The sequence below is a fragment of the Crocodylus siamensis genome, chromosome 4 (genome assembly GCF_052110815.1).
Source record: "Crocodylus siamensis isolate JL-2025a chromosome 4, ASM5211081v1, whole genome shotgun sequence".
NCBI classification, from domain to species: Eukaryota; Metazoa; Chordata; order Crocodylia; family Crocodylidae; genus Crocodylus; species Crocodylus siamensis.
Genome location: NC_143398.1, coordinates 90,571,188 through 90,598,622, shown reverse-complemented (window position 1 = coordinate 90,598,622; position 27,435 = coordinate 90,571,188). Strand labels below are relative to the sequence as shown.

The 27,435-nt window shown below is 41.6% G+C and overlaps 1 protein-coding gene across 3 annotated transcripts in view; it reads right to left on the bottom strand.

Moving 5' to 3' along the window:
- ANKS1B (ankyrin repeat and sterile alpha motif domain containing 1B) overlaps positions 1-27,435 on the bottom strand; it is an 845,363-nt gene that overhangs the window by 252,150 nt on the left and 565,778 nt on the right. For all 3 annotated transcript variants that reach the window (XM_090042850.1, XM_090042851.1, XM_090042852.1), the window contains one exon: positions 9,596-9,748. In XM_090042850.1, coding sequence (XP_089898976.1) covers positions 9,596-9,748 — 153 coding nt within the window. The remainder of the gene's footprint in view (positions 1-9,595; positions 9,749-27,435) is intronic.

Here is a 27,435-nt window from a genome sequence, read left to right as displayed (position 1 = left end):
GAAATTGTATGAAGATGGATAACAACAGACTTAGTACTTTACCAGCAAAGTATTTATAACACCGATGAGATCCACAGGGGAAATGCTCCATCTCTTTTGCTCCCCTTCTATGAGTAACTCAAATTGAACAAACTACTTCATTTTAAAATGATGAACTCTTTACCACCAATTTTACTTTGAGTCTGAGTCCTGCTGAGACCCAACATAAAGTAGGAGGAAACAGTAGTGCAGGGGAAGATTTAAAAAAAACTGTAAAGGCTTGCACTGCAACTTGACCTTTAGTTAGTATCAGTGAAGGCTAAAGATATATATTGAATAGGTGCCTCTTCTGTATTACCATCAAGAGTTGGGAGAACATTTTGTGCATCAGACCAACCAGTAAGTACATAATCATGGTCCTCAGAAAGTCATGTCAGTTATAGAAATCTTAGTGTGGGAATCCCATGAAGCAAGTGTAACCTCCACAGAAAATCCAAAGGTAGTGAAGTAAATTGTTATGACATTTCGCTAATGGCTGTGGGATATCACATATAGTTAACTACCTATTGGAAATCTGAGAGAAGATAGCAATATTAAAACCATAAGAGAAACTTTTGAAAGACATGCAACAACCACAGATGCTGGTGAAATAAAAGATTGATAAAGTCATTACCATTACTTGAAGTGGGAAGGAAAGTATAGCAAAAGGTCATAGACCACCCACGATCAAAGGCAAAATTCAATGGAGCAAATGTACCTATCTATATGACTACATTTTTTGAGCAAAAGAAACTTAAAAGTATAATACAAAGACCTTTCAGAATCTTAGTAAGCAGCCTGGATGAGTCAAATGCACAGGATCATAGTATGGGGAAATAAATCACATTATATAGTCTTTAGTGCAATGTGCTTATTGAATACAAATAAATCACGGATAGTATTTCAAAGAGAAAAACTAGTCACCTAGGAGCTGTCCTTTGGATTTTAAGTTGTATCAGCTTGGCCCAAATTAATTTTGTGCGGTGAAGTAATGTTCTATTAATTGTAGGAACTATAAAAGAAACAATACTAGTGACGTACTAATGATCTCTATATGTAAAATAATGGAACTGCAACTCAATCTGCTTAAAAGAAATCTTTAAAGACTTCATAAATAAATAGACATGAGCTACCTGGTTCCTTATTTAGTGTCATGGAATGGCATAATGTTCATATACATTTCTGCAGGGCAACAGACACATTCTCAATCATTTAATGCTGGCATATGATTCTGAATCATGTATGATGGCACAGCTCTTTTGGCTCTATACAACTGTGAGTTTCAATATAGAGACACGGTATCAAAACAGTGTACACAACAAATGAATGTCTTGGGAGGTCTTGCTATTGATAAAATCAAAACACACAAGACAGTCTCTATTATGGTGATTTCAGTGATAGTTTCTGACTGTATCATATCACTCACTCAACACCACAAAGTAGCAGCACCTTGAAGCATTGTGCCCAAATCAAAATTGGTGCATCTAAGATCCCCTGTACAGATGGTTATTGAAATATGTTGCATTCTACCAGACTGCTGCCTGGTACAGAAACAAGGTATGCTATTTTATTAGCAAACGTAGAAATATGGTAGGCTGTAGCACCACATGCATTTGACCACTTAAGAAAAACTAGCACTATTAATTGTTCTGAATTACTATGGGAAGAAAAACTAGCAGTATTAGTTGTTCTGAATCACACACTAGGACTTCAAGGACAAGGACTGTGATTGACATTTCTGTACATCAGGTTGAAGGGTTGAGAACATACTCCGATTCCTCTGCACTTTCTTTTCATCATACACTGAGCCAGCCAGGATGTGTTATTTTGATACACTGGTACTAAGTAAAAGCCATATAAGCAAAAGTGCATTTCTATGAACAAATTCATACTTTTCAAAAGGATGACTTCTAAAAATCCAATAACAAATAGCACTGTAACCATTTAGAAACTACTTAGCCTTTAGTACAAGTCTGATCCAAAAGACATAGAAGTAAATGGCTCTCCTAAAGTTACCTGATTACATTTTAAATACTCTCCATCACTAAACTAGGTATGGAAATTATTAACTTTTAATTATATCCTTTAAAAAAAAAAATGGAGTCAACAGTCACAGAAATCAACTCTGGCAAGTCTGACTAAAGTAATGACAAAAATGTGATCAGAACAGCAGCCTATAGAAACCAGAGAACATGTTCCAATATAGGAGAAAGTGCTTCTACAGAAGATGCACGTAGAAGATTTGCCACTCTCAAACATAAATAACATTCAGCAACCTCCAAACATCTTTTTAACAGGAAAATTATCAAAAATCAGAGTTCTGAGAATCTATTATCATATTTATTTGACAATAAGAAGACCCTGAATATAAGATGACACCCAAATAATTAGATTCTATACATGGAAAAGGTATACATGGGAAAGAAAGACACAGCCTAGCTGTGGGAGCGAAGGGGAAATTGGTATGTATGCAATATAGTGGCTCATCTTGACTTGAAAAAGAGTTGGCACTGAGGGGAGCTGCACTTGGCACTACGATGGGTATGGACAGACATTACACACAAACTGGTTTAAGTGATCAAAAACTGGTTTAAACCTGTAACAGAACAGATGTTCACTGCACATAAACCAGTTTGAAAGTGGCTGAACTTGGTTTGAAATGTAGTATCAGACTTAACTGATTCAGGTCAAATTGGTTGATAAAATTTCTGTCCCAGACCCTTTGCTGGTTTAAGCTAAACCAGACAGCCCAAGGATCCCAGCAGGCTCTTTGGGCTGGGCTCTCTACTGTGCAGCAGAGCTGGCCCCTCTCCTTTGCTACCTGGCTGGAGCTTGGCAGAGACTTACAGGCACAGCAGGGTCTGCTCTCTTCCCTGTACCCTCCTACTCTCCCTCATACCACTCACTGCTTAAGCAGAGATCCCTTCCTCCTCTCTCCCACAGCACAAACTGTAGCCAGCATGTGGTATGCTAGCAAATGCTACGTAAGGCACATAAAACAGTGTCTACCTAGGGCTTTTTGGAGGCAATCGACAGCTCAGATGGTAACATCCCTGCATTCCTTCCTTTGGAAAAGGCAGATGAGGTTCTTTGGGTAAATCTGATCTCTTTTATTAGACCAACTAAATAGTTGGAAAAAATTTTCTTAGCAAGCTTTTGGGTTTAAAAACCCTTCATCAGGCTGAGGAAGCATCTGCAGTTGGTGTGTACTTTTCCTGGATGGAATGAATAGTAAGGAAGACAGAGGCTGGTATGCATTTTCCTTTGGAAAAAGATGTTTAAGAAGAGCTTGTAGAGTGAGGCTTTGTTTTTGATGGGGTGTTAAATACTGATAACAGAGCTGATAAATGCTCTGTTGTCAAGGGGGGGGTCCCTCCCTAATTACAGTGTCCTACCAGGGCCTGGCCACACCCCGCTCAGCTCAGTCCTGTACAAGGGAAGGGAGGGCTGCTCTCGCACCCCCCAGCTTCTAGCCTGAGCCACTGCAGGCATTTGCCTGCATTTCTGGGATGTCTAACTGATTACACAACTGGTTTAGCCTAGCCACATTAGACTAACCTGCAAAGATTGAATCAATTCAGGCTCAAGCTTTTTGAATGTCTGTCCCTAGCCTATAGGTTTTATTCAGATGGGCTGCACTAACCTAACCTTGCGGTAATTTTCTATCAGCATCTCAGCCTTTTTGGCTAAGATTAAATGTAGCAACCCCTCCTCTGCATCTGATGGACTCTAAGAGCACCTCTCCAACCACAGACCACTCCACTCCACCCAGCAAGGACCCCCATGACAGGACTTTATGGACTGAGTAACTTCTTCAACCTACTCCTTCTACTGCTATGGACTATTGTACAGGTTTGTGTGCATCTATCTTCTTTCTCCCTAAGCATCGGAACCCCTTCCCTCTCCTTCCCCCATCCCTCCCCTTCCCATATCCAGACTCAGTTGGCTAACACTGTACTTTCTGTAACCTAGTTGCATTCCCCTCCTCACCCCTATCCCTCTTATATTAGTCCCTCACTCGGGCACTCTGTATTTCCCTTATGGCTTTGTCATTTTTGTTTCATGACTCTTAACATTTTCTAATTAAATTCATTTTTGGCACCAAGGGGAGGGTGTCAGGGCTGACTCTGGCCCTCCCAGTGCCAGCCTGATACTGCAGTACCTCCAGGCCTGGTGCCAGCTCCCCAAGGAGAGAACACCCACCCATTATTCGTTTTCTTTTTTAGGCCTAAAAAAAAAAGTTTCCATCAGCAAGTATCCATTTTTTTTAAGGGCCACACACAAAAAATGTGGTAGGTTCCTGTCAGCATGTCTGCCATATACTTTATAATCATACTCAGTGTTGGTTGTATTTAATTAGCTTCATAGCTGATTTCCATTACTGAGACATATTGCTTTTGGCAGCAATTTAATGATAGACAATGTATTTAATGAGTTTTCCTTGTATGTAAATGCAAGTTGAGGGGCTTTTTTCCCCTATGCTGAGGGGGAAAAAAACCTTGTCTTATATTCAAGAAAATATGTTACTTACACAAAGCAACAATCTTTGAAGCACTTCTCTGAACCAAGAATGCAGAAATCATTTGAAAAGCAATTACAGTTGCTCTTATGAGTTCCCCTAACAGTCAGAAACGAATGTTCTAGTAGAATCTAAAGGGCTGTGGCTCTAAATATCCAGTTTCTTTCTGCTATTTGAAATCTAGCACAAGACTGAAGAAGTGAGGTAAAAGACTGGCAGATGTGGTTCTAAAGAAACAATATTGTCTGAGAATGCCAGTTACTGATAAGTAACCTTTCATTCTCCTTCAGAAATTGCCTCTGCAGATTGGCACTGTTGGGAGATTAAGAAGTAATAACAGCAGGAGAAGAACTGAGTAATTCACTGAACAGAGACTGAAGAAGCATCTGATTTAGGCCCAGGATAGAAAGAACAAAGCTCAAGAAAAGTATAGACTGAGCTCTGTATGGCATCCTTCCAAATGCACAAATGTCAAGTATATAATATGGATTTTTGTAGTCAAGCCGACTCTGCTCTATTGGAGTAGACTGTAATGCTATTTAGTGAGGCACTAGCCGATTAAAGCAAATGTGAATGCAGAGTGGTCCATTTTGAAACTCTGAAAAATGTGATCTATTTTGAAAATTTCCAAACAGAGACTATGCCCTTGAAATTCTAGGCAGCTTTGAAATGTGTTTCAAGTGGTAGCCTAAAGCCCCTAAAACTTATCTTGTGGAGTCTCCCAGCACAAGCTGTGTGATTCTGAGATGAGGAAGGGAGGCGGGTTGGTGCATAAATAGGATATTTTAAAAATACCTTCTGATCCTAATTTTTTCCCTCAAAATAACATCATCTTCTACCTGGTAATCTCTGTCAAAGGTTGGTCAGCTATAAATGCATAAATTTATATTTTCCTTCTAGTTTAAATAGTTCCAACCAGGAAATTACATTTTAACTAAAAAGGAACATTCCCTAATGGGCTTAAAGTATGGATATACAAGTCTGATTTAAAAAAATCTAAGAAACCACGTAGGTAGGCAATAATCTACCAGAAGATAAAGGCTGGGTCATCCATGTAAAGATATTTTAAACTCTATTTTAGTAGACTGTAAAAAACTGAAGATTCTCATATAGCAGGGATACTGAACCTTTAACTGCAGATAAACTAATGAAGTTGGGAACTAAGGATGAAATAGGCCTCCAAGGCCACTGAATGTCCCCTGCATTCACGAGCAACTCTTCACCCCAAAGTGTCCAAAAGAACACCTTCTATGTTCCCTTTCTCTCAACATAGCCCCACGGCACCTAGGAAAAAAACCCTACAGTGTGCCACAGGTTGATGATGAAGGAGGAAGGAAGAGAACTGCCTTTGCCTTACCACAGCAGTGACAGGAAATTAGTTTAATGTATTCTCAAGAAGATAAATAAATTAGACTTCTTAGGGGAGACTCAGCAGTGCTTAATACATGATTGAAAAAGACTGAGGACCTTTCTGTTATTAGTCACACAGAAAAGCATTTACTTTCTAGAGTACAGTGCTTTACTTTAGATAGATCAAGGGACTTCAGAAGAATGTACATAACCTTTCAGCAGGACAGACTGATTTCTGGAAAAGGTCTGAAATATTCCACACAGCTAGATAAATTGAACCTGAATCAATTATTAGCATTTGATTTTGCTTGTCACCTAAAATACCTGGGAGACAAGAGCAGAAACAATGGAAATCCCATTTTCCAGGAAAAGAGGTGCGAGTATTTATTCTGACAAGTCCAGGCTAGGGCAATTAGAAGAATGCAAGATCCATATCTTACTTTCCAGAAAAACTGATGAAGGAGGATTAGGGGAGAGATATACATTCTTGATCCTTATAGAGGAGATATCAATCCAGTCAAGTTTAAATTCCAGAATCAATTGCCCCTCAGAAGGGATGATGATGAAAGTTTGAAGCCAGGAAGAAACAGAAATGCGTAGTACTTTCTTGGGGATTTTTAAAATCCAACTTTTTGAAAAAGGTTTTTCCAAGGTGCTAGAAAAAGAAAGCGATTAAAAAAATCCAAAGGAAAGAGCCACTGAATCCATATAAGACATGAGTTCATAGCTATTAAGCTGCATATCAGACGTGCTGCTTTGAGATAATGACATGGATGTAGAAACTACAACAGTTAAAGGGCAAGGCCTCTGCAACTGATGAAAAGTCAAACTGCTTCCTTCTCCATCTTTCTTAGAAAATTGCTGTCCACTTTCTTGAGGTGGAATAAGCTGAATGGTGACCATTCTGAAACTGCTGGAACTAGCACTGGAAAACAAGAGCAGTTCTTCTGTAGGAAGGTAGCAAAATGTAAAGTCTCCTTAGATGGCATTGTTTGGGTGCTCAACATCTCTGTGCTATCAAATGGAAGAATAGTTATCTACGTTAAGGTGGATGAAATCATTGCTCTCCACTTGTATCATACATTGTTACTATTAATATAATTATAGATCTGAGGCAGAGTCTAAAAACTCAAGGCCTTGAGCCTCAGGCGCATAAATGGACATTCACACGGAGGAAATAAAGGAATAAGGAATGTTTACCTTTCACAAATTCCTTGGCAACTTCCCTCTGTCTTCCTGGAAGTGAAATCTAGAAGACTTTGCATGGAGCTAAGGAGGACTTCAGTTTCAAAGACCCTATTGATACTAACTGTAAAACCCTAGGTCAAAAAGAAAAGGTGCTCATATCTGCAGTCATTATTATATGTGCTATTGGATATTTGTTCTGGGCCCAAGTGGGACACTGTGTCTTGTTTTTGACACTCTAAACTTTCAGCACCAAGCACAGCCAAACCAAAGTTATAAAATCAACTGAGTTTCATATCTGAGTCTTTTTTTTTTCCCAGTGTCTAAATCTGAACTACTAGAAACTGAAGCTACAGAGCCACACTTATGTTTGGGACTTTATAGGTTCGTTCATTAAGAATATTTCCATTGTAAATTTCTATTTGATACCATCTGAACAAGAGGTAGAACTTTATGAGAAGAAATTCAAACAAACAGAATGGTATAAGATGGACATTTTTTCTGATGGACACAACATGCTTCAAAATCCCTATTTTCTTATATAGATGAGAAATTAAAACTGCAAAACATCAGTAAATACTCAGGGAAGCTAGAGTTTTGTTCCTTGAACAGTATTTTTTATATAACTCTTGATAATAACAACTAAAAACTAATTCACAAGAATTAACAAGGAAAAATGGAAGGGAGGAAAAAACAAATTAGCAGATTAATCTATTGAGTACTCCTGTACAACCTAGTCCAGAGTGTACATTGATAGCTATTGCTTTTTATTATTCTGGAGCTTATGGTAAAAAGGTATATGCTTGCAAATAGGGAGAAGTGGGAACAATTCCTAAAGGAAAACATACCGTGAAGTTTTAAATATTCTAGGACCATATTCAGATCTGACTTACATCAGTGTAACACAAGTATAATGCTGCTGACTTCAGTGTTGTTACTCCTCTTTACATGAATCTAAGCGAGTCAAGAATCAAGCCATTAGCCTTTAATGAAATTTTAATGATCCACCTGGGGGAGCTAAAGGGCAATTTGTTTCCAAATTGATTATGGCAAAATGTTCTGGGTGCATAATTAATTTGGAGTATGTAATGTAGGTAGGGAACTGTAAGCCCATGACCAATTCCCTTTTCCCACTGGTACTCTGTGTAAATTTCTAAAAAAAAACCAACCTTTTTTCAATTGCTTTTAATAATTCCAGACACATTTCTTTTATATACTTGAAACAAATCAAATTTGAGATGTCCGTATCCTGTCTTGGTATGAGCATGCAATATCCATTGAATTCAATAGTCTTTGGATATGTGTATAACTTAAGGCAGAATTTGGTCCTATCTGTTATCTATTTTCATGTTGATAAGCGGTTGTAGCTCACATTAAATGTAATGGGATTTTGTTTGGAGAATAAATTACAACCATCAGTAATATTTTCTTTCAGTTTATCTTTTTATAAGCCCGAGTCTTAAACTGTATCTGAGCTATGCTCTGAGCATCTCATGGGGTGGTGGGAGTTGGATTGATACCATTTTTGTGTCTTTCCTTTCCCATATCTAGGGCTAACTGGAACCTGGGCAGCTCCCTATTATAAGTCAGAGCAGCTGTTCTAGCTTATGCCTAGCTGCCTATAGCCCCCAAGAGGGCTTTTCTGGCAACCCAAGGTTGATGAGCTGAACAATCAATGTGGTAGAGCCTTCCACACTAAGTTCTAAGGTGCTAGATATAAAACCTTGTTAGTTTGTGAGGAGAAGAAAAAGTATGTGGCATAGGCACTCTTTGCCAGCTAGGGGATACTCTATAGACCAGCTTACCTGACAACATGTTTGTCACAGCAGATTCAAAGTCTTACCATAAATGTTTTAAAATGGAGAACAATTAATATATTTTTAGGTTTCATACAATAAAACCATGCTATTACATTATTGATTATAATGTTGGAAATTTAGATTTGCCCTTTAGTCATTATACAATAAATGTTGACAATTATTTCCATGTATTTTGTGTGTGTCAAATCTGTCTTACCTGAGAGATAAGAAAGCAAGATTGAAAGCATGAGTAAGAGTGAAAATATTTTGTTTCAATACCATCATTTCTTGAGTACATCAAAGATAGCTTTGCTCTATACCTAGTTTGTCCTAGAAGAAATAAATTGTAAGCAATCTTATAAAAATAGTGTTGCTATACTCTTTTTAACCAAACTGGAAATAACATGTTTTGTAGTTGTCACCTTTGATATCACATAATAATTTTTAGGAAGGAAAAATGTTTCTCTAAGAATTAAAAATCCAGAAGCCAAAATTTAAACTGTGCTAATTAAGTTTCATGATTAAGACAATTCAAGCATATGAAAGTAAAAGGTATATTCAACTCAGGTACAGAAGCTATAATCATTAAGCGACAGGAACAGTACTTAAAATGTAATTCATAATGCAATTTCTTTTCATATTACACTTCTAATTGATAATAGAATAGATTGAAGTGTGTTTAAACTAAGTTTTTTTCTTTCATGCTGTAAACAAATCAACTTACATTCATTAGTTCAATCTCCCAGATTTTTTTCACTAGGTCCATCGCTGTATAGCCATTAATCAGAAAGGATTTGGTATAGTCACCCAGTTCAATGGAGTCCAGCCACTCAGCCACAGACGGCGGGTTGTAGCCATCATGACCAATTTGTTTCATCTGTAATATAATAACGACTAAGAATGACTAGAAATATTAGTTAGTTAAGTACTTTTTAATACATCAATAACGTGCTCTGTTCTTTGGGACTGAGTTATTTTATTTTTGTCAATATTTCTCCAATGGTTACTAGTGTGAAAAAATGGAGAACTACTGGCATTTTGATTTACTTTTCTAAATTCGTCTGAGCTACCACTTAGTAAGAGCTGTGATTTTTTCTTTCAGAGACATCTCTGAATGACACAGTTGAAGATTTTAAAGATAGCTATTAAAGATAAAATGCATAAAATCTCTGCTTGTTCAGCTGTTTGTGATATGTTGTTTACATTAAGTTTAAAGAAATATATAAGAGTGGACCAAATGGCACATGGGAGGAGAAGAAAGACAGACTTATGAAACAGCCTCAGTGTGCAATAATATTATATGCACAATATCCTTATACAGAAGTTTAACTATTGCTAACTCAGTAATACAGTGCAGTGGTAAACTTTTAAGAAGATTTAGGAGGTTTAGCATGCCTTATATTTGGCACACAATCTATAGTGTTTGTAACAGTAATATAGTGCATGCTGGAAGCCATTCTCCCATTTTTGTCTGCTTATATACATTTCTACTTTAAAGGAACAAAGCGAGTCTGACAGGAACATAATACTATTGAGCTTAAGTTTGAAGAGAATGACAAAGTGATTTAAAAAGTAGAGATTTCTGAACTTAAAATCTTGCCTGAACGAATTTATTTCTTTACAGTTTATTTGAAATGCAATTTGAATTCAAGTCACTAAAAAAAAAAGTTTGCTTATTGAAAGCTGAAGTAATGCTTGCCAAAAATAAAAAGGACTGTCACTTCAAATAGTTGACAGGCAGCTAGCACATCAGGATCTTGATCTTATTTTGCTGAGGTTCCCAGAAGAAACAGACAAAACTAGGCATACTGTGCTATGGGGCTGGTCACAGTCGTCTTTGGCTCTTTGTTGCAGGTGCTAGATATAAAATTTAACATAAATATTTCTAGGATGCCTGTGAGACTGACATCCTACATCATAAAACAGAAACTAGAGGTACCAGAGAATTAGTAATGGGATATTTAGCTTTTCTTCTTTACTTTTGCAACAGAGGGGCTGTATCTCTCTTGTCAACAAATGAGATTTAATATACAGCAAAACCTGTGATAACAAAACTGAGCTATGGATGACTTCAGTAGACTCAATAGATACCTATAGTTCTATTTAACAGAGGACAATGAAATACTGGAATCTGGTTTCATTCTCCTCTCTGTTTTGCTTTGTTGGAAACCCTGGCTCCAGGGTTTTGTTCTGCATGATCGCTGTGTCAGATCCAGAAACCTAGTTACTCTGATTCTGTGGCAGCTCACCTGAAAAGCTGCTGCAGCTTGCAAGAGTTGCAAGCCTCCCAGTTGGGATGCCCAGGTTTCTAGCTCCTCATCAATCTACCATATGGGCTGCAGAAATCCCGGGCCTGTGAGCTGGCAGGAAACAAGGCAAGGGTCCATCAAAAACTTGCCTAATTTCCACTAGAATTTAATTGGAATCAACCTTGTCTCATGGAATGTTTAAAATTTAGCAAACTGGGATAAAATGCTTAGTTGACTTTTTTTCTGATGAATTCTAGCTTTATCTAAACCTGGACGAAGAAATATGCAATGTTCTTCATCAGAAGGCAAGATGAGATCAGCTAAGATTAAAGATAAATAAATGAAAGAGGGAACTTAAATGGTTCATCCACATCTCTCTCATATGATGCAAAGATGTACAAACCCCTTTGTGTCTATGCTTATGAAAAAGCTGGTCTTTCAAAAGACCTAGGACCTGAAAACCAGGGCCCTGAAACTCAGAAGGAAAGAACTTTCAAACCTGGAGGAGAAAAGCTGTATATCATACAGTCTTCGGGAGCATATCACTTTTAAAAACAATACTTTCACTATAATTAAGCAAAGGGAAGCATATTTCCCTGAACGTTTCATAGTAAAATGTGAAAGTAAATTCCTTATTTTGTTTATCATTTTCTTCTTTTTAATAAATCCTGATTTTAACATGATCTGACTTATTGCATGTTGCCCAGGAAATTTCATGCAGACTTCTCCAAAACAGTGGTAACCTATCAGTCTCTAAGGAAATGAAATGAAAGTTATGGAATTGCAAAGTTTTCCACTCTCATGAAATAAGCACATAAATATCTTCCTCCATTATGGTGTTACATGGGTTAAAAATACAGGTGAAAAAAGGGGAAAAAGTTTAATAACCAAGAAGCTGAGAAAAAATGAGGTGCCTCCAAGGATTTCACTGTTTTGAACGTGGTGCCAACAGATGGAGACAGTTATCCACCGTTGACAATTGTTAGTTTCTGACACAAAATAAGAGATTGTCTACTAGGCAACTGTCTAACACCAAACCTGCTGACAAAACAAGTATCTTTGCTTTAAATCCTGGCTGAAAGACCAAATTTGCTTCCACAAAGCTCCAACTACTTTATTGTCCATAGGATATAATCTCTCCAGGTAATGGTCAAGGTATATGGGTTAGCTTTCAGTACTAGCACTCTAACAATTCTGTTTCCTACTGAAGTTACCAGTACCAGCTAATCTATTAGCTCTTACATAGGGGATGCTGAGAACTAGGCGTGTGCAAAACAGGCCCTATTCAATTTGGATTCGGCCCAGACCAGGGACAGTATTTTGATCCCTGATTCAATAAAGCCAGATCTGAATCTGAAGATTCAATGCTGATTTGGAGAACCAGTGATTCAGACATAGACACAACTTTAAATGTTTTTTCTACATACCTCGATGTACCAGCGTGGTTTGTGAATGCTGCAATGTTGGGGCATATGGAGTGTCCCACAGGAGTGCGGGGGGGGGTCCTCCACGTGTTCAACGGTGAACCCAGTGTTAGATCATGTTAAAAATCAGTATTAACTTGGTGGGGAAGTACTTCTGGTCCACTTCTGGGTTCACTGGGTAGCATGCATGGGGCCACTTCCGGGTCTGCTGGCGAATGTGTTGGGGAGCCACTTGCACTTCTGTGGGACACTCCATGTGCTCCAGCATCGCAGTGTTCATGAGCCACCTACTACCTAGAGGTATGTAGAAAAAACATGCAAGGCTGTGCCCATGTCCGAATCTCTGAATCAATTCAGAGGGTTCCAATTTGATTTGGAGAAATTAAAGCGTCCTCTGATTTGGTTGGCAGGGGACTTGGCAGGGGTTATTGCAGGGCCCCTGGCATGGCTTTACAAGCACTCGTGGTGCTCTGGCCAGCTGCCGGATGACTGGAAGAAGGCCAATGTGGTCCCCCTCTTTAAAAGGGAAGAGGGAGGACCTGGGCAACTATAGGCCTGTTAGTCTTACTTCAATCCTGGGGAAGCTCTTTGAGAAGATTATCAAGGAGCACATCTGTGATGGGCCAGCAGCAGGGATGATGCTTAAGGGCAACCAGCACGGTTTCATTAGCGGCAGGTCCTGTCAGACCAACCTGATTGCCTTCTACGATCAGGTCAAAAAAGCATTGGACACAGGTGTCGCAGTGGATGTAGTTTTTCGGGACTTCAGGAAGGCCTTTGACACTGTGGGGATTGAGAGAGACCTTGTTCCCCTGAGCACCTCCCGGAGTAACAAGGAATAATAGCCATAAGTTGTTAGGGGGTAGGTTTAAACTAAACATTAGAAGGCACTACTTTACAGTCAGGGCAGCTAGGATTTGGAACCAACTTCCAAGGGAAGTGGTGCTGGCTCCTACCTTGGGAGTTTTTAAGAGGAGCTTGATGTTTACCTAGCTGGGGTCATTTGATCCCAGTTTTCTCTCCTGCCCAGGGCAGGGGGTCAGACTAGAAGATCTACAAGGTCCTTTCCAACCCTACATCTATGTATCTATGGTTCAGATTCAGAGATTTGGCCACCGAATTGGACTGAATCTCTGCTGAATCAAAACAGGGACTGAAGCACAGACACAGCCCTATTGAAAACCTTCTGTTGAAATAATTTTTGATAGGCAATTGGACTTTTAAAAAATCTTTTTTCCTCCCATGGAGTATTTTGATTTTCTGTCAAAAAAACTAAACAGCTGAAAAACAAAGTATTTCTGTATAGAAGTATTGCCCCCATGTACTCCCCATAATGCTACCATAAACTGTCAAAGACTTGCTTTTTGTAACCTTCAGGATAGGGTTTTTGTTGCTGTTTATTTCTCTTGGCAGGATAAAATGTCTCATGCCTAATATGTCTTTTGCTTATGTCTGCCCATTTCTGCTTTTTTAGATCAGCTGCCACAGTGTCAAACATCTGGCCAGCAGGTGTAGTTATGCAAAATGCATGGCATATTCTGATTCTGCAGATGGCATCTATGGCTTTGTATAGAATAAACACTTTCAAGCCATTTCTGTTACAAACATAACAATCAAGATATTAACTGACTAAACTAATAACAATGTTACTTTTCTGCAGATGCCCCTATTAACTCTCTGGAATATTAACATCAAAGCATAATGATGCTTTCTTCAAGGACAGCATTAATTATTTCATTGCTGATGCTGAATATTGAAGGGGGTAGGAATAAAGCCCAGGGGGTTAGGGATGGGATTTAAAGCATTACTGCATGCAAGGAAATGAGTAAGACAGGGTGAATATAAACTGAAATAGGGAAGAGAATTAAAAAGCAGAGGAGGCTGTATAAGAAAAGAGCAGAAACATTGCATGTGAATAAACTCTGGAATGTATTGCTCCCAGGCGTGCCATTTGAATGTGCACCCAGGAGCAAATAACTCCATAGCAACTGGCTCTAGAGTTTATTCATGTGCAGCACATGGAGCCTGGTCAGAGCAGCCCCAGCTGGTAGGGGTCCTCAGGGATCATCCTGCCAGCCTGGGACTGCTCTTACCAGGCTCCACGTTCGGTGGACAAGCTGGCTGGGGCGTAAAGGTGCTTCAGTGCAGGGCTAGCCACCAGGCAGCTGGTCAGCATCTACACATGCACTGCTGTGCATGAAAAAACTTCACAGCAGGGCAGTACTTGTATTTACTTCTGTGGAATTTGTTTACTTTCATGCATCCTAATAGGGGTGTACGTGTAGACGCTGAGATGTTTACTGTACAGTTACTTAGTAAACTGCACAGTAAACATCTCGTGTAGATGTACCCATAGACACTCAATACGGCAATGAGATGTTTGTAACCAAATAATATTAAATCAAGGTATTACATAAAAGCCTTGTTTAATCTGTGATCTTTGTGTAGTTCTCCCCATGACATCTGTGGAAGGTCTGCTGTGAATCAAGACTTGTATGTAGTGCTAAATGTACTGCAGCCCATTCACAGTTTGGAATAAGTTTTATTTGCTATAAACACATTTACCATAAGTCAAGTTTCTTGATTTAGACAAAATCCTTAAATCCTTATTCCAGAGCATCTGATCATTGTTCTGGCCTCTATTTTGTGGCATATAGAATATTAAAATAAATTACTTCTGAATAATTTTACTTCTCTGAACAAAGTATACCAGACTCACATTTCTGGGTGCCAGCTTTCTATGAGTCAAACTAGAATCCCTTTTCCTTAAGATTTTTGACACAGTAAGGCAGTAGCAGCTGGACACAAGCTCTATTCTTTTCTAACTGCCATTGGCTAGTGTGACAGGGGGCCTACTTGGGGCTGGGTCTCATCCTCAGTCCACCCACCTGTCCCTGGGACAGTCTGCCCTGTCTTTCCTGCCATGACTTGTTGTATAAATAACTGGTGTAAAAATGTGGGAGGCTGCCCATTTTGTGCCCCGATGCCTAGGGCGTTATACAGCTTTGACCTCCTCTATACCATGTCCCATGCCTTGCAGATGGCATCCACTATGGCTCCACACTGGTCTCCAAAGTCTGGTGTTTGGACCCCAACTAGATCCTGCTGAATAAGGTGGACTTAATCCCCACCATCATGCAAGGCTATCAGTTTCCTAGACCTCTTTCCCTCTCTGGGACCTTTGGCCACACAGGCCCTGATCTACCTCTAGGCCAGTCAGATCCCCAAGCCCCTGGCTACAGGTGTCCCTCACAGTGGGTACTCTGGCCCTTCTTTACCATCCTGGTGTGGCCCCAACATTGACCAGTCCATGGTTTTGTTTAGGCTTTCATGCTGCTCGCCCATTCCCTCTCATATGCGTCCACCTTCTCAGGCCCCTGCCTGTCCCTACTACTGGGTAATCCATCAGGTTGTGGGGGCTGGGGCTAAAAGGTGCCCCATACTTGCCGTTATTAGGGAGGCAACTTGTGTGGCATTTTCTGGAGACCTCCCCACAACACCATCCTTCCCTAGCAGGGTGTAGTATTAGGTCATGCCTCAGGACCAGGAGCCTCCTGACATCCCCATGGCTCTTACCCTTACCTCCAAGATGTTGTAAGCAGCAGCTCCAGCCAGGTGTTCTCCTCACAGCTGCAGCAAGCAAACTGCTGGGTCACCTGCTCAGGCCTACTCTTATTGCCAGCAGCTGAGCCCCCTTCACCAATTAGGCTGTCCCCTTCCAGCCATTTCACTCCTGATTAGGGAGTGCAGTTACCTTCAGGCTGTTTTGCTGCTAACTCTCAGCCCTTAAAGTGGCAAACACCAAAGGTGCTCTGCCACAGCTAGCCTCTGTCCAGGACCTTTTCAGACACTTCTTGAATGTGTGGGAAACAAAGGCTTCCTTAAGAATAATAACTTATCCAACATTTGTAAGAATATGGCTACCTCAAGGATGGAAAAAACATAATGCTTACCACTTTTTAAGAATAGAACAACTAAGCTGAACGAGAGGAAAATTTGCAAGTAGGAATCTTGTATGATGGTCTCTTCAAAAGAACAGAATTATAGGGTTTAGGTAATTTTCTTTCTTGAAAGGCACTATGCACACAAGACTCCCATTCTCACAGAGTAAAAAGCTCACAACAAACTCATAAGAGTCACAAATTGGCAGCGAGAGCTGTAGTATGGTATTACAGAGTAAAACAAGGCTCAATCAAGGAAGACATTCTGAATGGGAATCTTTAGTGCATCACAGCTTGTTTACTTCCCATTAACCCAATAGGCTTTGAAACACTGCAGCTGAACCCCATCTTCTTCAAATGTGTTTGTAAACTGAAAAGAAGATGGGTTGATACTATAGGCTTTTAGTAATGCAAAGTATGAATGTAAAGTTTAGACATAGGACTTAGTCACTGGACTCTACCAGTCAGGAAAGTCTATCTGGTTTTTATGACACCCACAAAACCCATCAACTTTGTTTTTATTGTTTGTTATCTGGAGTATACTAATCCCCAGAAAGGCTTTCACTTGGACTTGTGGAGAAGAAAGTAAAAAGGCTTTCACCTGGGCTCGTGGAGAAAAGAGTCCTTGGTTTACCACATTATGATTAGAAGAACTATTTATTTCATTAACGATACAAGTCATGAGGATTCACTGCTTAAAAAAAGGATAATTCACAGAACTACCTTTTCTGAGCTGAGAGGTGATTAGCCATGTAAGCCTGAGGTCAGACAGAAGATAGTGCAGGGTGTACCTTAGGGCACCTGCTGATGTGCAGGACACACATGATGTAATTAGTGTATCAGAGCAGACTTGGCATCTCATGTATTCCATGTCCCTGTGCTTCAAAATGTTGGTGGGAGCACTGTAACTAAACCTCATCAAATGAGATTTAGTTAAAGCACCCTGCTGCCATTTTGAAGCACAGGATGCTGAATACATGACATGCTGCAGGCCCTTTAATTAGAATACCTAGCAAGAGCTGCTCTAATTAAAGCACCTGTGACAGGGGGTCATCTCAAGACCCAATCTCATTTTTGTCTTGCCCACCTGTCTATGGGCAGTCTACCCAGTCTTGCCTGCCATGATTTGATGAATAAATAATTGGTGTAAAATATGGGAGGCAGCCCATTTAATGCCCAGATGCCAGGGGCATTATACATGGCTCCATACCACCCGCTACATCATGTCCTATGCCTCACAGATGGCATTCACTGTGTGGCTTCGGCCCCACACTGGGCCCCAAAGTCTGGTGTTTGGATCCCAGCTAGATCCCTCCTAAACAGGCAGACTCAATCCCCACCATCCTGGAGGGCTGTCAGTTTCTTAGACCTCTTTCCCTCTCAGGCATGGCTCCCCTCTGGGACCTTTGGCCACACAAGCCCTGGCCCACCTCCAAGCCACTTGGAACCCCAGGAAGTTTCCCCCAAACCCCTCCACCTATCTCCTTGAAACTTGGCAGGCTTTGTGAACTCAGAAGGGACTACCATCCCTGCAGTTTTCACCCCACTGTGGCTTAACACAAGTGACATGAGTTTTGCTTTTATAACATTGAGCTACAGTTTTCTAGAAACCTGTGCACCTACTATCTTGAAACTTGGTACACATCATGCTCTCAGCAGCGGCTACCATCTCTGCAAGTTTCATCTGAATCAGCCAAAATACAACAAAGTTATAGATATTTCATGATTCCCCATTATACCCTATGGCTGAATCTCTGAAGCATTTCAAATCAATTCAGAAGCTTCGAATTGATTCAGAAAGCCTAAAGCTTTCAGCAATTCAATTCAGATTCATAGATTTGGCCTCCAAATCATCCAAATCATCTCTGAATCTGAATCATGATCTGAAGCTTTGCACAGCCCTACTGGATATGCAAAATCTTCTCAGAGCAGTGCACGTTAGAACTCACTTGGTCCCTGTCTCTCCCACCACAGCTATAAATAATTGCAGTGTGGTACTTTAAAATGAGGCAAAACACATTGAGTGCTTCAGTTGCTTCCAACTGCTTCTCTCAGATCTAAAATTGTAACTAGGGTTTTGAGAAAGAGACGACAGTGGGCAGGGAGTATGAATAGGCAGAGTACATTTCAAATCAGTTGGTTACAGGTTAACTTTTTTCCTTATTTGTTTGTCCTTTTTACATTCCAGCTCACAGGGATTTTAGCAGTGGAACCTCTTTCTTTCCTGAAAGTGGAATGAGGAAGTCTTGCTAAAGAGGGACTGTAACACTACCTTATGAAATTAGTGTGCTGGGCAGGTGTCAATACTCCAAAATTCCCCCGGTAGAATACAATGGCTAGTACTATAAGATTATTCCCTTCACATATATTCGGGAAAAATGTGCTGCTCTACCCAATACCTTGGGATTGAATGTGGTCATTACCCTCACATAACATAGTTTTTGATGGAACAGCTATGTGTGGTATATAAGTGCTCCTCTTTAAGAAAAAACATATAAGACAAGACCTACTTCTGTGATGAGATAACTGGCTCTGTGGATGTAGGGAGACTGCTGGACACATTGTACCTTGATTTTAGCAAGGCTTTTGATACGGTTTCTTACATTTTCACAGGCAAACTTAAGGAAGTATGGGCTGAATGAATGGACTGTAAGGTGGATAGAGAACAGGCAGGAGCATCAGACTCAGAGAGTAATAATCAACGGCTCAATGTGTAGGTGGCTGCCAGTATCAAGTGGAGTGCCCCAGGGGTCGATTTTGTTCAATATCTTCTGCGATGACATGGAAGATGGCATAGAGTGCACCCTCAGCAAGTCTGCAGATGACACCAAGCTGGGGGGAGTAGTAGGGCTAGGATTCAGAGTGATCTAGACAAATTGGAGGATTGGGCCAAAAGGAATTTCATGAGGTTCAACAAGGACAAGTGCACAGTCCTTCACTTAGGATGGAATAATCTCATGCACCAGTACAGGCTGGGGGCTGACTCTCAGGTTGGGCAGCAGCTCTTCAGAAAAGGACCTAGGGATTACAGTGGACAATAAGCTGAATGTGAGCCAGCACTGTAACCCTGCTGCCAAGAAAGCTAATGGCATAGTGGGCTGCCTTAGAAGGTCAGGTGTGTTGCCAGTAGGTCAAGGGAAATGATTACTGCACTCTGTTCAGCACTGTTGAGGCCACATCTGGAGTAGTGTGTCCAGTTTTGGGCCCCCCACTACAGAAAGGATGTGGACAAATTGGAGAGAGTCCAATGGTGGGCAAGAAAAATGGTGAGGGGGCTGGGGCACTTGACTTACGGGGTAAGGCAGAGGGAACTGGACTTATTTAGTCTACAGAAGAAAAGACTGAGGGGGGCGGGATTTAATAGCAGCCTTCAACTACCTGAAGGGAGGTTCCAAAGAGGATGGAGCTGGACTGTTCTCAGTAGTGGCAGATGACAGAACAAGGAGCAATGGTTTCAGGTTGCAGCAAGGGAAGTTTAGGTTAGATATTAGGAAGAATTTTCACACTAGGAGGATAGAAAAACACTGGAACAGGTTGCCTAGAGAGGCGCAGGTTCTCAACACCCAGCTAGACAAAGCTTTGGCTGGAATTATCTAGTTGGAGATGGTCCTGCTTTGAGTGGGGGGTTGGACTAGATGACCTCCTGAGGTCCCTTGCAACCTTTATTTTCTATGAATCTGTGAAACTCCAGTCAATCTGATGCCCAGGGAAGCCAATGCACATCAAACATAGGGAATGATGAGCCAGAGAAGACGATTTCCAGTGGTTCTGATGTATTAATATTACGGAAAAACTGTGTTCTGGTGCCAAGGTGAAGGCTCCAATGTATTGATGCTTCAAAGCTGATATGTCTGGCAATGCACTTAGAAATTTCAAAACCATATTGTTTATATCCTTTTACCTCCACAAGGCTGATCCATGTTATTTAAGACATCAGTGCACCTTACTTCTACGGTCCTAATTTAAGGACCATATCCAGCCTGGGAAGAGATTGGATCTGGCCCACAAAGGGCTGATGTGGCATACGGGGGCATGAATGGAAATAGGTGGCACAAGAATGAAGCCCCTAAGTCCTCTTTCTCCCCCTTCTCCCCATAGGGGATATTGCTGCTTTGTGGGGGAGGTTTCAGGACAATTAGCAGCCAGGAGGTTAATGTAGCCCCTTACTGCACCTGCTCACTACCAGATTTACTATTGCTGAATCAGCAATGACAACCGGTGGCATTTGGCAATGTGTATGAGTGGCAGAGGCAGCTGCAGGAGCGTAGGGTATGAGGGAGTCTTTACACATGGCAACTGTTGCATTAACCCCCTACCTCCTAGTGACACAAGCACTGCAGCACACAACAGTATCTCCTACTGGTGGGGGAGGGGGATATGAGGCTGGTGGCATGCCAGAGGACTGGTTCTTGGGGGATGGAGATTGGTGGCTTGCAGCAGCCTGCCATTGGAAAAAGGTTACTAAGCCCTGCCCTAATCAGTCTGTATAGAACCCTTGCTCTGAAACAGTTATGCATCTTGGTAGATATAAATACTACTTCTGTAGTAGTATGAGCCAGTTGCTCATTGCTACTGGGCAGTAGCGTCAGTGGCACAGTTCGTGCCTACTGATGCTATGGTGATGTAGTGTCTTATGTAGATGCGCCCACTGAGTTGGTGACTGTGCCTTAATAACGTGGGATAAGTTTAGAGTTGCATCTTCAGAAATCTGATGGCGGAGGTTCTTTCAAATTGACTGTGGGAGAAAGGACCAAGAAAACACCCTCAATATCTATGTATGAGATAAAAATAGAGACAATCTTCACACCAATTCATGCCATAAAAAAAAGAGAAACGTTAAAGATTAGTGAAATGAATCTATTTCAGTAAGCATTTGGGTATAGCAATTATTCTCCGTCCTAAAAAAATAATTGAAGGGCTGGTGATGAAGACACTGATATAAGTCATCACAGGTAGAGTACTCAGAAGAACCAATTTCTCCAAAATTGTGTAAGTAGACAAACAGCAGCTGCTTCAAACCCCAGACTTGAACTGGGAAAGGGCAAAAACCAGCAATCAAAGAAACCCTAGATAAAAAGTATGAGAGCTGATTAATTGGAAGAACAGAAGAGGGAGAGACCCAGAAAGAATTCAGTGAGCTGCCTGAGGTAAGACAGCGTCCTAGAATAAGAGGGACCAGCAGTGGAAAAAAACCTTGGGGTATTACTCCTCTGGTGAGTTCTTTGCAGAATGCAGAGCACAAAAAAGGGACTCGTGCCCAATTATCCATATTGCATAGTTCAAAAAACTAGGAGAAAGTGGAGTTCCAGCACACCTAACTCCAGAGTGTTAACCTGCAACGGGGATCCTGTGCCAAGGATAACCATTAAAGAGCACTTTACCAAACATAAATAAGAAAAACAACTTTATCTGAGAAGGTATGTGACTTATTTATCATCTTATTGTTAGTTTTAGATATAAAGTGTATTAGAAAATAATATGCTTTTCTTAAAAGAAATATATACACCATTCCCAGTGTAGCCAATATAGTGAAATACAAAACCTTTTTAACATTTAAATTTTTTTTATACAGTGTATAATGGTGAGAAAACATAGTTCTTCATTGCCAATATATATGGTTTTGGATATTAGCCCCAGGTGAAATGTTTAGTGGTCATTCCAAAGTTTTTCATGTCAGTACAGTGCTGATTAAAGTACAGTAGCATAGTAAGGATGTATCCAGGGTAGGCGTTCCCAGGCAGCATCCTCAACATGCCTCAAAATCTTGATCTGAGTGGAGCATGTTTAAGAGTAAGAGAGCAGTTCCTTGTTCTAAGACAAACCACTACAAATTTCCTCTCTCAAGTATCACTACATTCTGTCCATAACAAGGGATTTAAAAATCTCATGACTTTCCATTCCTCCAGATATTTTTTTGAGCCTTGTGACAGAAGCCATCTTGAGGCCAGTCACAATATCGGTTCACCCACCTGTCCAGGGCAGTCTGCCGACTTGACTCACTTACCACACCTTTGTTGTAATTAAACAGTTGTTCTTAGGTAGGAGGCTTCCCTTTTAATGCCCTGATACCAAGGGAGTAATTCATGGCTCCATACTACCCCTACACCATGTCCCATGCCTCACAGATGGCATCCAATTCCACTGTTACTCCCTCAGCCCCTTAGCTGGGCCACACTTGGCCTCTGGCCCAAACTTGGCCTCAGGTGTCTGTAGACGTGCCTTGGCCACATGCCCCCCAATTGGGGCCTCAATGCTGCCCCTTCACTGGGGCCTCAACTCTGGCCAGCCTGTGCACAGTCCTTCGGGCCCCCACAGACCCTACTCTATGTGACCTCCAGCTCTCACTCTCCCCCCTCACTGGAGCCACTGGGCCTTATGTCCCTTGGGCCTCAGGTGTTAGTCAGTGTGGCTGGATCCCCAACTCAGCCTATGGTCCACTCAAGCCTCAGGTGTCTGTTGACATGCCTGGACCCTGCCTCAGGCCCCACTCAGTGGGCCTGGGCCCTGTGCTTTTCTGTTGGGGTGTGCTCTCCTAGTCTTTCCCCTCCACAGGATCAACCACAAGGCAGCAGGGCTGAGGCTTTCCAGCACCCCATACTCGCCTTGCACTAGGGGAGGCACTGGTGTGACTTTTCCTGAGGACTGCCGGTAACAGGGAACCCTAGCCCTGCCACCAGAAAACAGAAAATGGACCCTTTAAGGCCAGAACTTTCTGGGCATAGAGTGCTGGTAAGGAGGGGGTTAAATGCTGAGCCCGGCTGGCATGTTAGCTAACTGGAAGGGGACTATAAAAGCCCTGGGCAGAGCAGCCAAAGGGGAAGGAGTGCATCCCAGAGCTCCATGGAGTGGCTTGGTGAGCAGTCCCAAGGCTGGAGGAGGGGAACTACAGAAGCCCCAGGAAAGATGGCAGCAAGCCCAGAAGAAAGACTGTAGCCAATGGTGGGGAACCGAAGCACGAACCCTGTGTAAATGTACGCTGGCATGCTGCCTTCTTTAATCACATTTTTTGTGGCAGTTATTGTCCATGGACAGGACTGTTTATATTCCTTTTTGTTATTGAATAACACTGGTGGTTTGGGTGAGGCTATTTGGAGAAGGAGGAGGCCTCATTGGGACCCCATGACAGTGTGGGGACCTGGTACCAGTGTGGGTGCAGGATTTGGGGTGCATTGACCCCAGCACCAGAGAAGATGCAATGTTAGGAGTACATAGGCCCTGGCGCCAGTGTGGGTGCAGGTGCACTGACCCCACACCAGAGGGCACGATAGAAGGCCAGGGTGTTCCGGTGCACCTGAGGTGCAAATTCTTTTTATTTTTTTTTGGACTGAGATGCTGTGAGTTCAAAGCTGTTCTCTGGTCTTGAACTTGCACCCCCCCCGGCTGTGGGGCCAGTGGCTAGGCCTCCGGGCCAGGCTCCAGATTGGAGCAGAAAAGAGGACCACAAGCCTCAAAACAATGAAAAGCTAGAGCCTCAGAGTCAAACCCTGTTTGATGGGTTTAGATGGGGAGGCCTAGCTAGAGAAAGACCGGGGTCAAGGCCTGTGGAGGCGAAAGACCCCAACATATGGAATACAATAGGCAGTCTCTCACTTACCAGAACATCCACATAATGATTTCCATCAAGATGTGGCAGAAAGTAGAGAGCAGGACATAAGAACCTTAAAGGGGACTCCAAGGGCATCCCACATAAGGCATGGATTAACAGGGAAGATGGTGCTGGGGAGGGCAGCCTGTTACACTGCCCTACCACAGGCAGCCCCACTACATCATTCTCTCCAGCAAGGTGTAATTTTAGGTCCTTCCCCAGGACCAATACAGGTCTACCTGTCTTGGTCTTACTCCTCCTTCACTGGGCTTCTGGATGTTCCTGCAGGGCTGCTTGCTCTGGGGCACTTTGTTGCAGTCTCATTCTCATACCCTTCCTCTTAGCCACAGGTCCCATCTCTCTCAGGCCCCCTTGCAAGATACCTCCCCATCAGGAGGGTGGGCTTCAGCTTCCTTCATTCCAGCCTGATTGCTAGCTGATCTCTTATCCTGTCTCAGCAGTGATGTCCTCTCCATCAAGGGGACTTTCAGCCTCTTCTAGGCTCTGGCCCCTCTTCTAGGCCAGTTGGGGGGCCAGTAGCTCTCTGCAGCCCTGGTCTGCCCCTTGCAGTGGGCATCCATGCCCTTCGGCCTGTTGGCTGTGGCCCCCTTGCATTGACCAGTTGAAAGTCTGAGGATCTGTATAGCAGCAACTGACCTCTCTACTCAGCAGGGGCCCCTTTTGGGCCCCATCATAAAGCCATCCCACTGGGCTTGCCCAGAGTCCCAGAGATCTTTTATCCAGCAGCCTTTTACTCCACTGGGTTCATCTGAACCCCTGGCCTCAGTCCCAGCCAGCTCCAATTAGGGGCTTGCCTAGCCCCTCAGTAGGCCCACACTCTCTAAACCCCTTCCCAAGGCTGCCTAGCTCTCCTTAGGCCTGTAGCCATTTCCTCAGAGCTTGAGGCCCCACTGGGCCCCTAGCCCTTCCCCATAGTTCTTACCCTGACCTCCAGATGTTCTGGAAGCAGCAGTATTCTGGTTGGGAGATGTTCACCCTTCGGCTCCCCACTTGCACTTGTTGGCTCTACTCCTCAGGGCCTGCTCTTATTCTCAGGCTGCTCCACCCTGCTCCAAGCAGGGTGCCTCCTGGCTGTCATATGACCACCTGATTGGTTCTGCAGTCAGTTGTGGGCTACCTCACAGGCTGCTCAGGCCCTTAAAGTGGCAAGCACCCAAAGGTGCACTGCCACAAGCCCCTTCATGAGGTTTTTATCACTCACCAGATCAAATTAAACTGATTTCTCTTAATTGCTGAGGTTGTGCATCAGTCTATTTTTGACTGTGGGTAACATTTTCAAAGGTGCTTAAGTATTTTAAAAGCTGATTTAGGACTCAAGGGCCTTAAGTGTCATTGAAAGTCAATAGGGACTTAGGTTCTTAAAAAGACTAAATCAATTTTGAAAACGGGGCTTAGCCTCTTATATCACTTAGGAACATGTAAAGTTTTCTCTATAATTCATTTCCTTCAACTATCATTTCTCTCATGCACCATACTTAATTGGTTCCCTAGTGCTCCCAACCTCCTTAAAGTCATCCTATTCTAAATGGTGTTTCTTTAAATACTGCTGCACCTTCCCCCAAATTTGTATCAGTCTCCTTTTATTCATTAAGCAAATGAATTGCTTTTAAAAAATGTTTGCTAAAAATAACTAAACCAAAACTAATCAAACTTTTATAGCTTTGCTATCAAACTGAGGCTAAGCATGGAATATTTTACTATCAACAAATTCATTTCACAAGTTATTATAATCAAAACACTTTTTTAAACTTATCTACTGGTAGATATTGCTCTCATTTACACTGGTGTACATTTTGAATAGCTATTAATTTCAGTCACTTTTTTACATTCAGTATGAAACCAGAACTTGGGACATCATCTTCAACCCAACATAAAGATATGGTATTGTGAAAGAAGTAATCTGATTTGCTGATTCCAATTGTCTCTCTGCTATAACTATACTTGTCTAGTCTCCTGACAAAGCTTCTACTCAGATAAATTATTATTAATGGGAAAATAACATAATGAAAATTTTGGGTCAACCCTGCTTTGTTATACTGGTATAAGGAGTGCAAGTGAGTAACTGAGTCAAAACTATCTCTGTTTTTAAGGAAATACATTTTTTTCCAATTCTGAAGTATTATGAATTTTAGGACACCGACTCCTAAATCTGTCAATGATATATGAAACACAGAAATGTCATTACACAACAGGGAGTCAGCATCTTTGAGTGACAGATAATTGTTTGAACTTTCAACAGCTGGACATCTGCTACATTTCCAAACCCATTTCCACAAAAGTACAGATTGGAAAGGGTGAGGAAATTTGTTTTAAAAGTTGGTGTTTTAAAAGTGTAACTTAGGTTTGTTGCCTGTTTTATGCTCTAAGCTTATTCAATCTTCTCTGAAAAGGCAGGTTTGAAGAAGTGCCAAGACGCAAGAGTTTCTTAAAACTCTTTCCTCCACTCAAAGTTCTAGCTATGAAACAAACAATACAAATATAATCCACCACCATCCTTCAAGTTCTAAAAAAATTGTGATTATAAATTAGGGAAGTTTAAAAAAAAAGCCCTGAAAGAAAAGATTTTTCCTTACCAAGACTCAAGTTAAGGTTTGGTATCTCAACACACTTAAATGCATGTATATTTATTCTGAAAGTATAATGAGCTAGACTCATCAACAGACTACCAGATACAGGAGTTTTTCATGTTTCCCTGCAGAACACAAAAAGCTTTCAAATTTTTAGTGATCCATTGAAAATAATCCCGGATGGCTTATGCTAAATTAAAATTACAATATTAACAGGTTATGAGTTTTACAACTACTCTAGCAGCTGTTCAAAAGAACTAGGTTTTGCATAGGAAAGCTTGTACTGTTGCTATGTATGCTCATCTGTGTTGCTGACTCATTTAAAATAGGAGATGTAATGCACAGCTTCTGTTTTTAACCATGTTAATTTTGGTATGACATTTTTGCATTAAATATATGTAAAGGTATATATGTTGATATTTTTGGATTATATGTTGCTTCATCAAGCAAGATCTAAGTACCACCTTACTGTTATTAAGTACCTACCCAAATTTAAGGCAGTATATGGGCAATTACGTGGGCCAATCATGGTAATAGCCACCATTTTTGCGGTCTTCACAGTGCTCCACCCCCCCCCCCCCCCCAGGGGCCAGGGGCCCTGGCAACCTTGCCTCCTCACTGTTGATTTTGGTGAGAGGTCTGCCTTTCATGTGGCCCCACCCCTTGCTGCTGACTGGCAAAGAGGGGTAGGGCCACATGAAAGGCAGCCCTCTCAGCCAATCGGTGGCAGATGGAACAGCCACCATTTTGGCTGCTTCCCTTCATGCCATCAGGTCA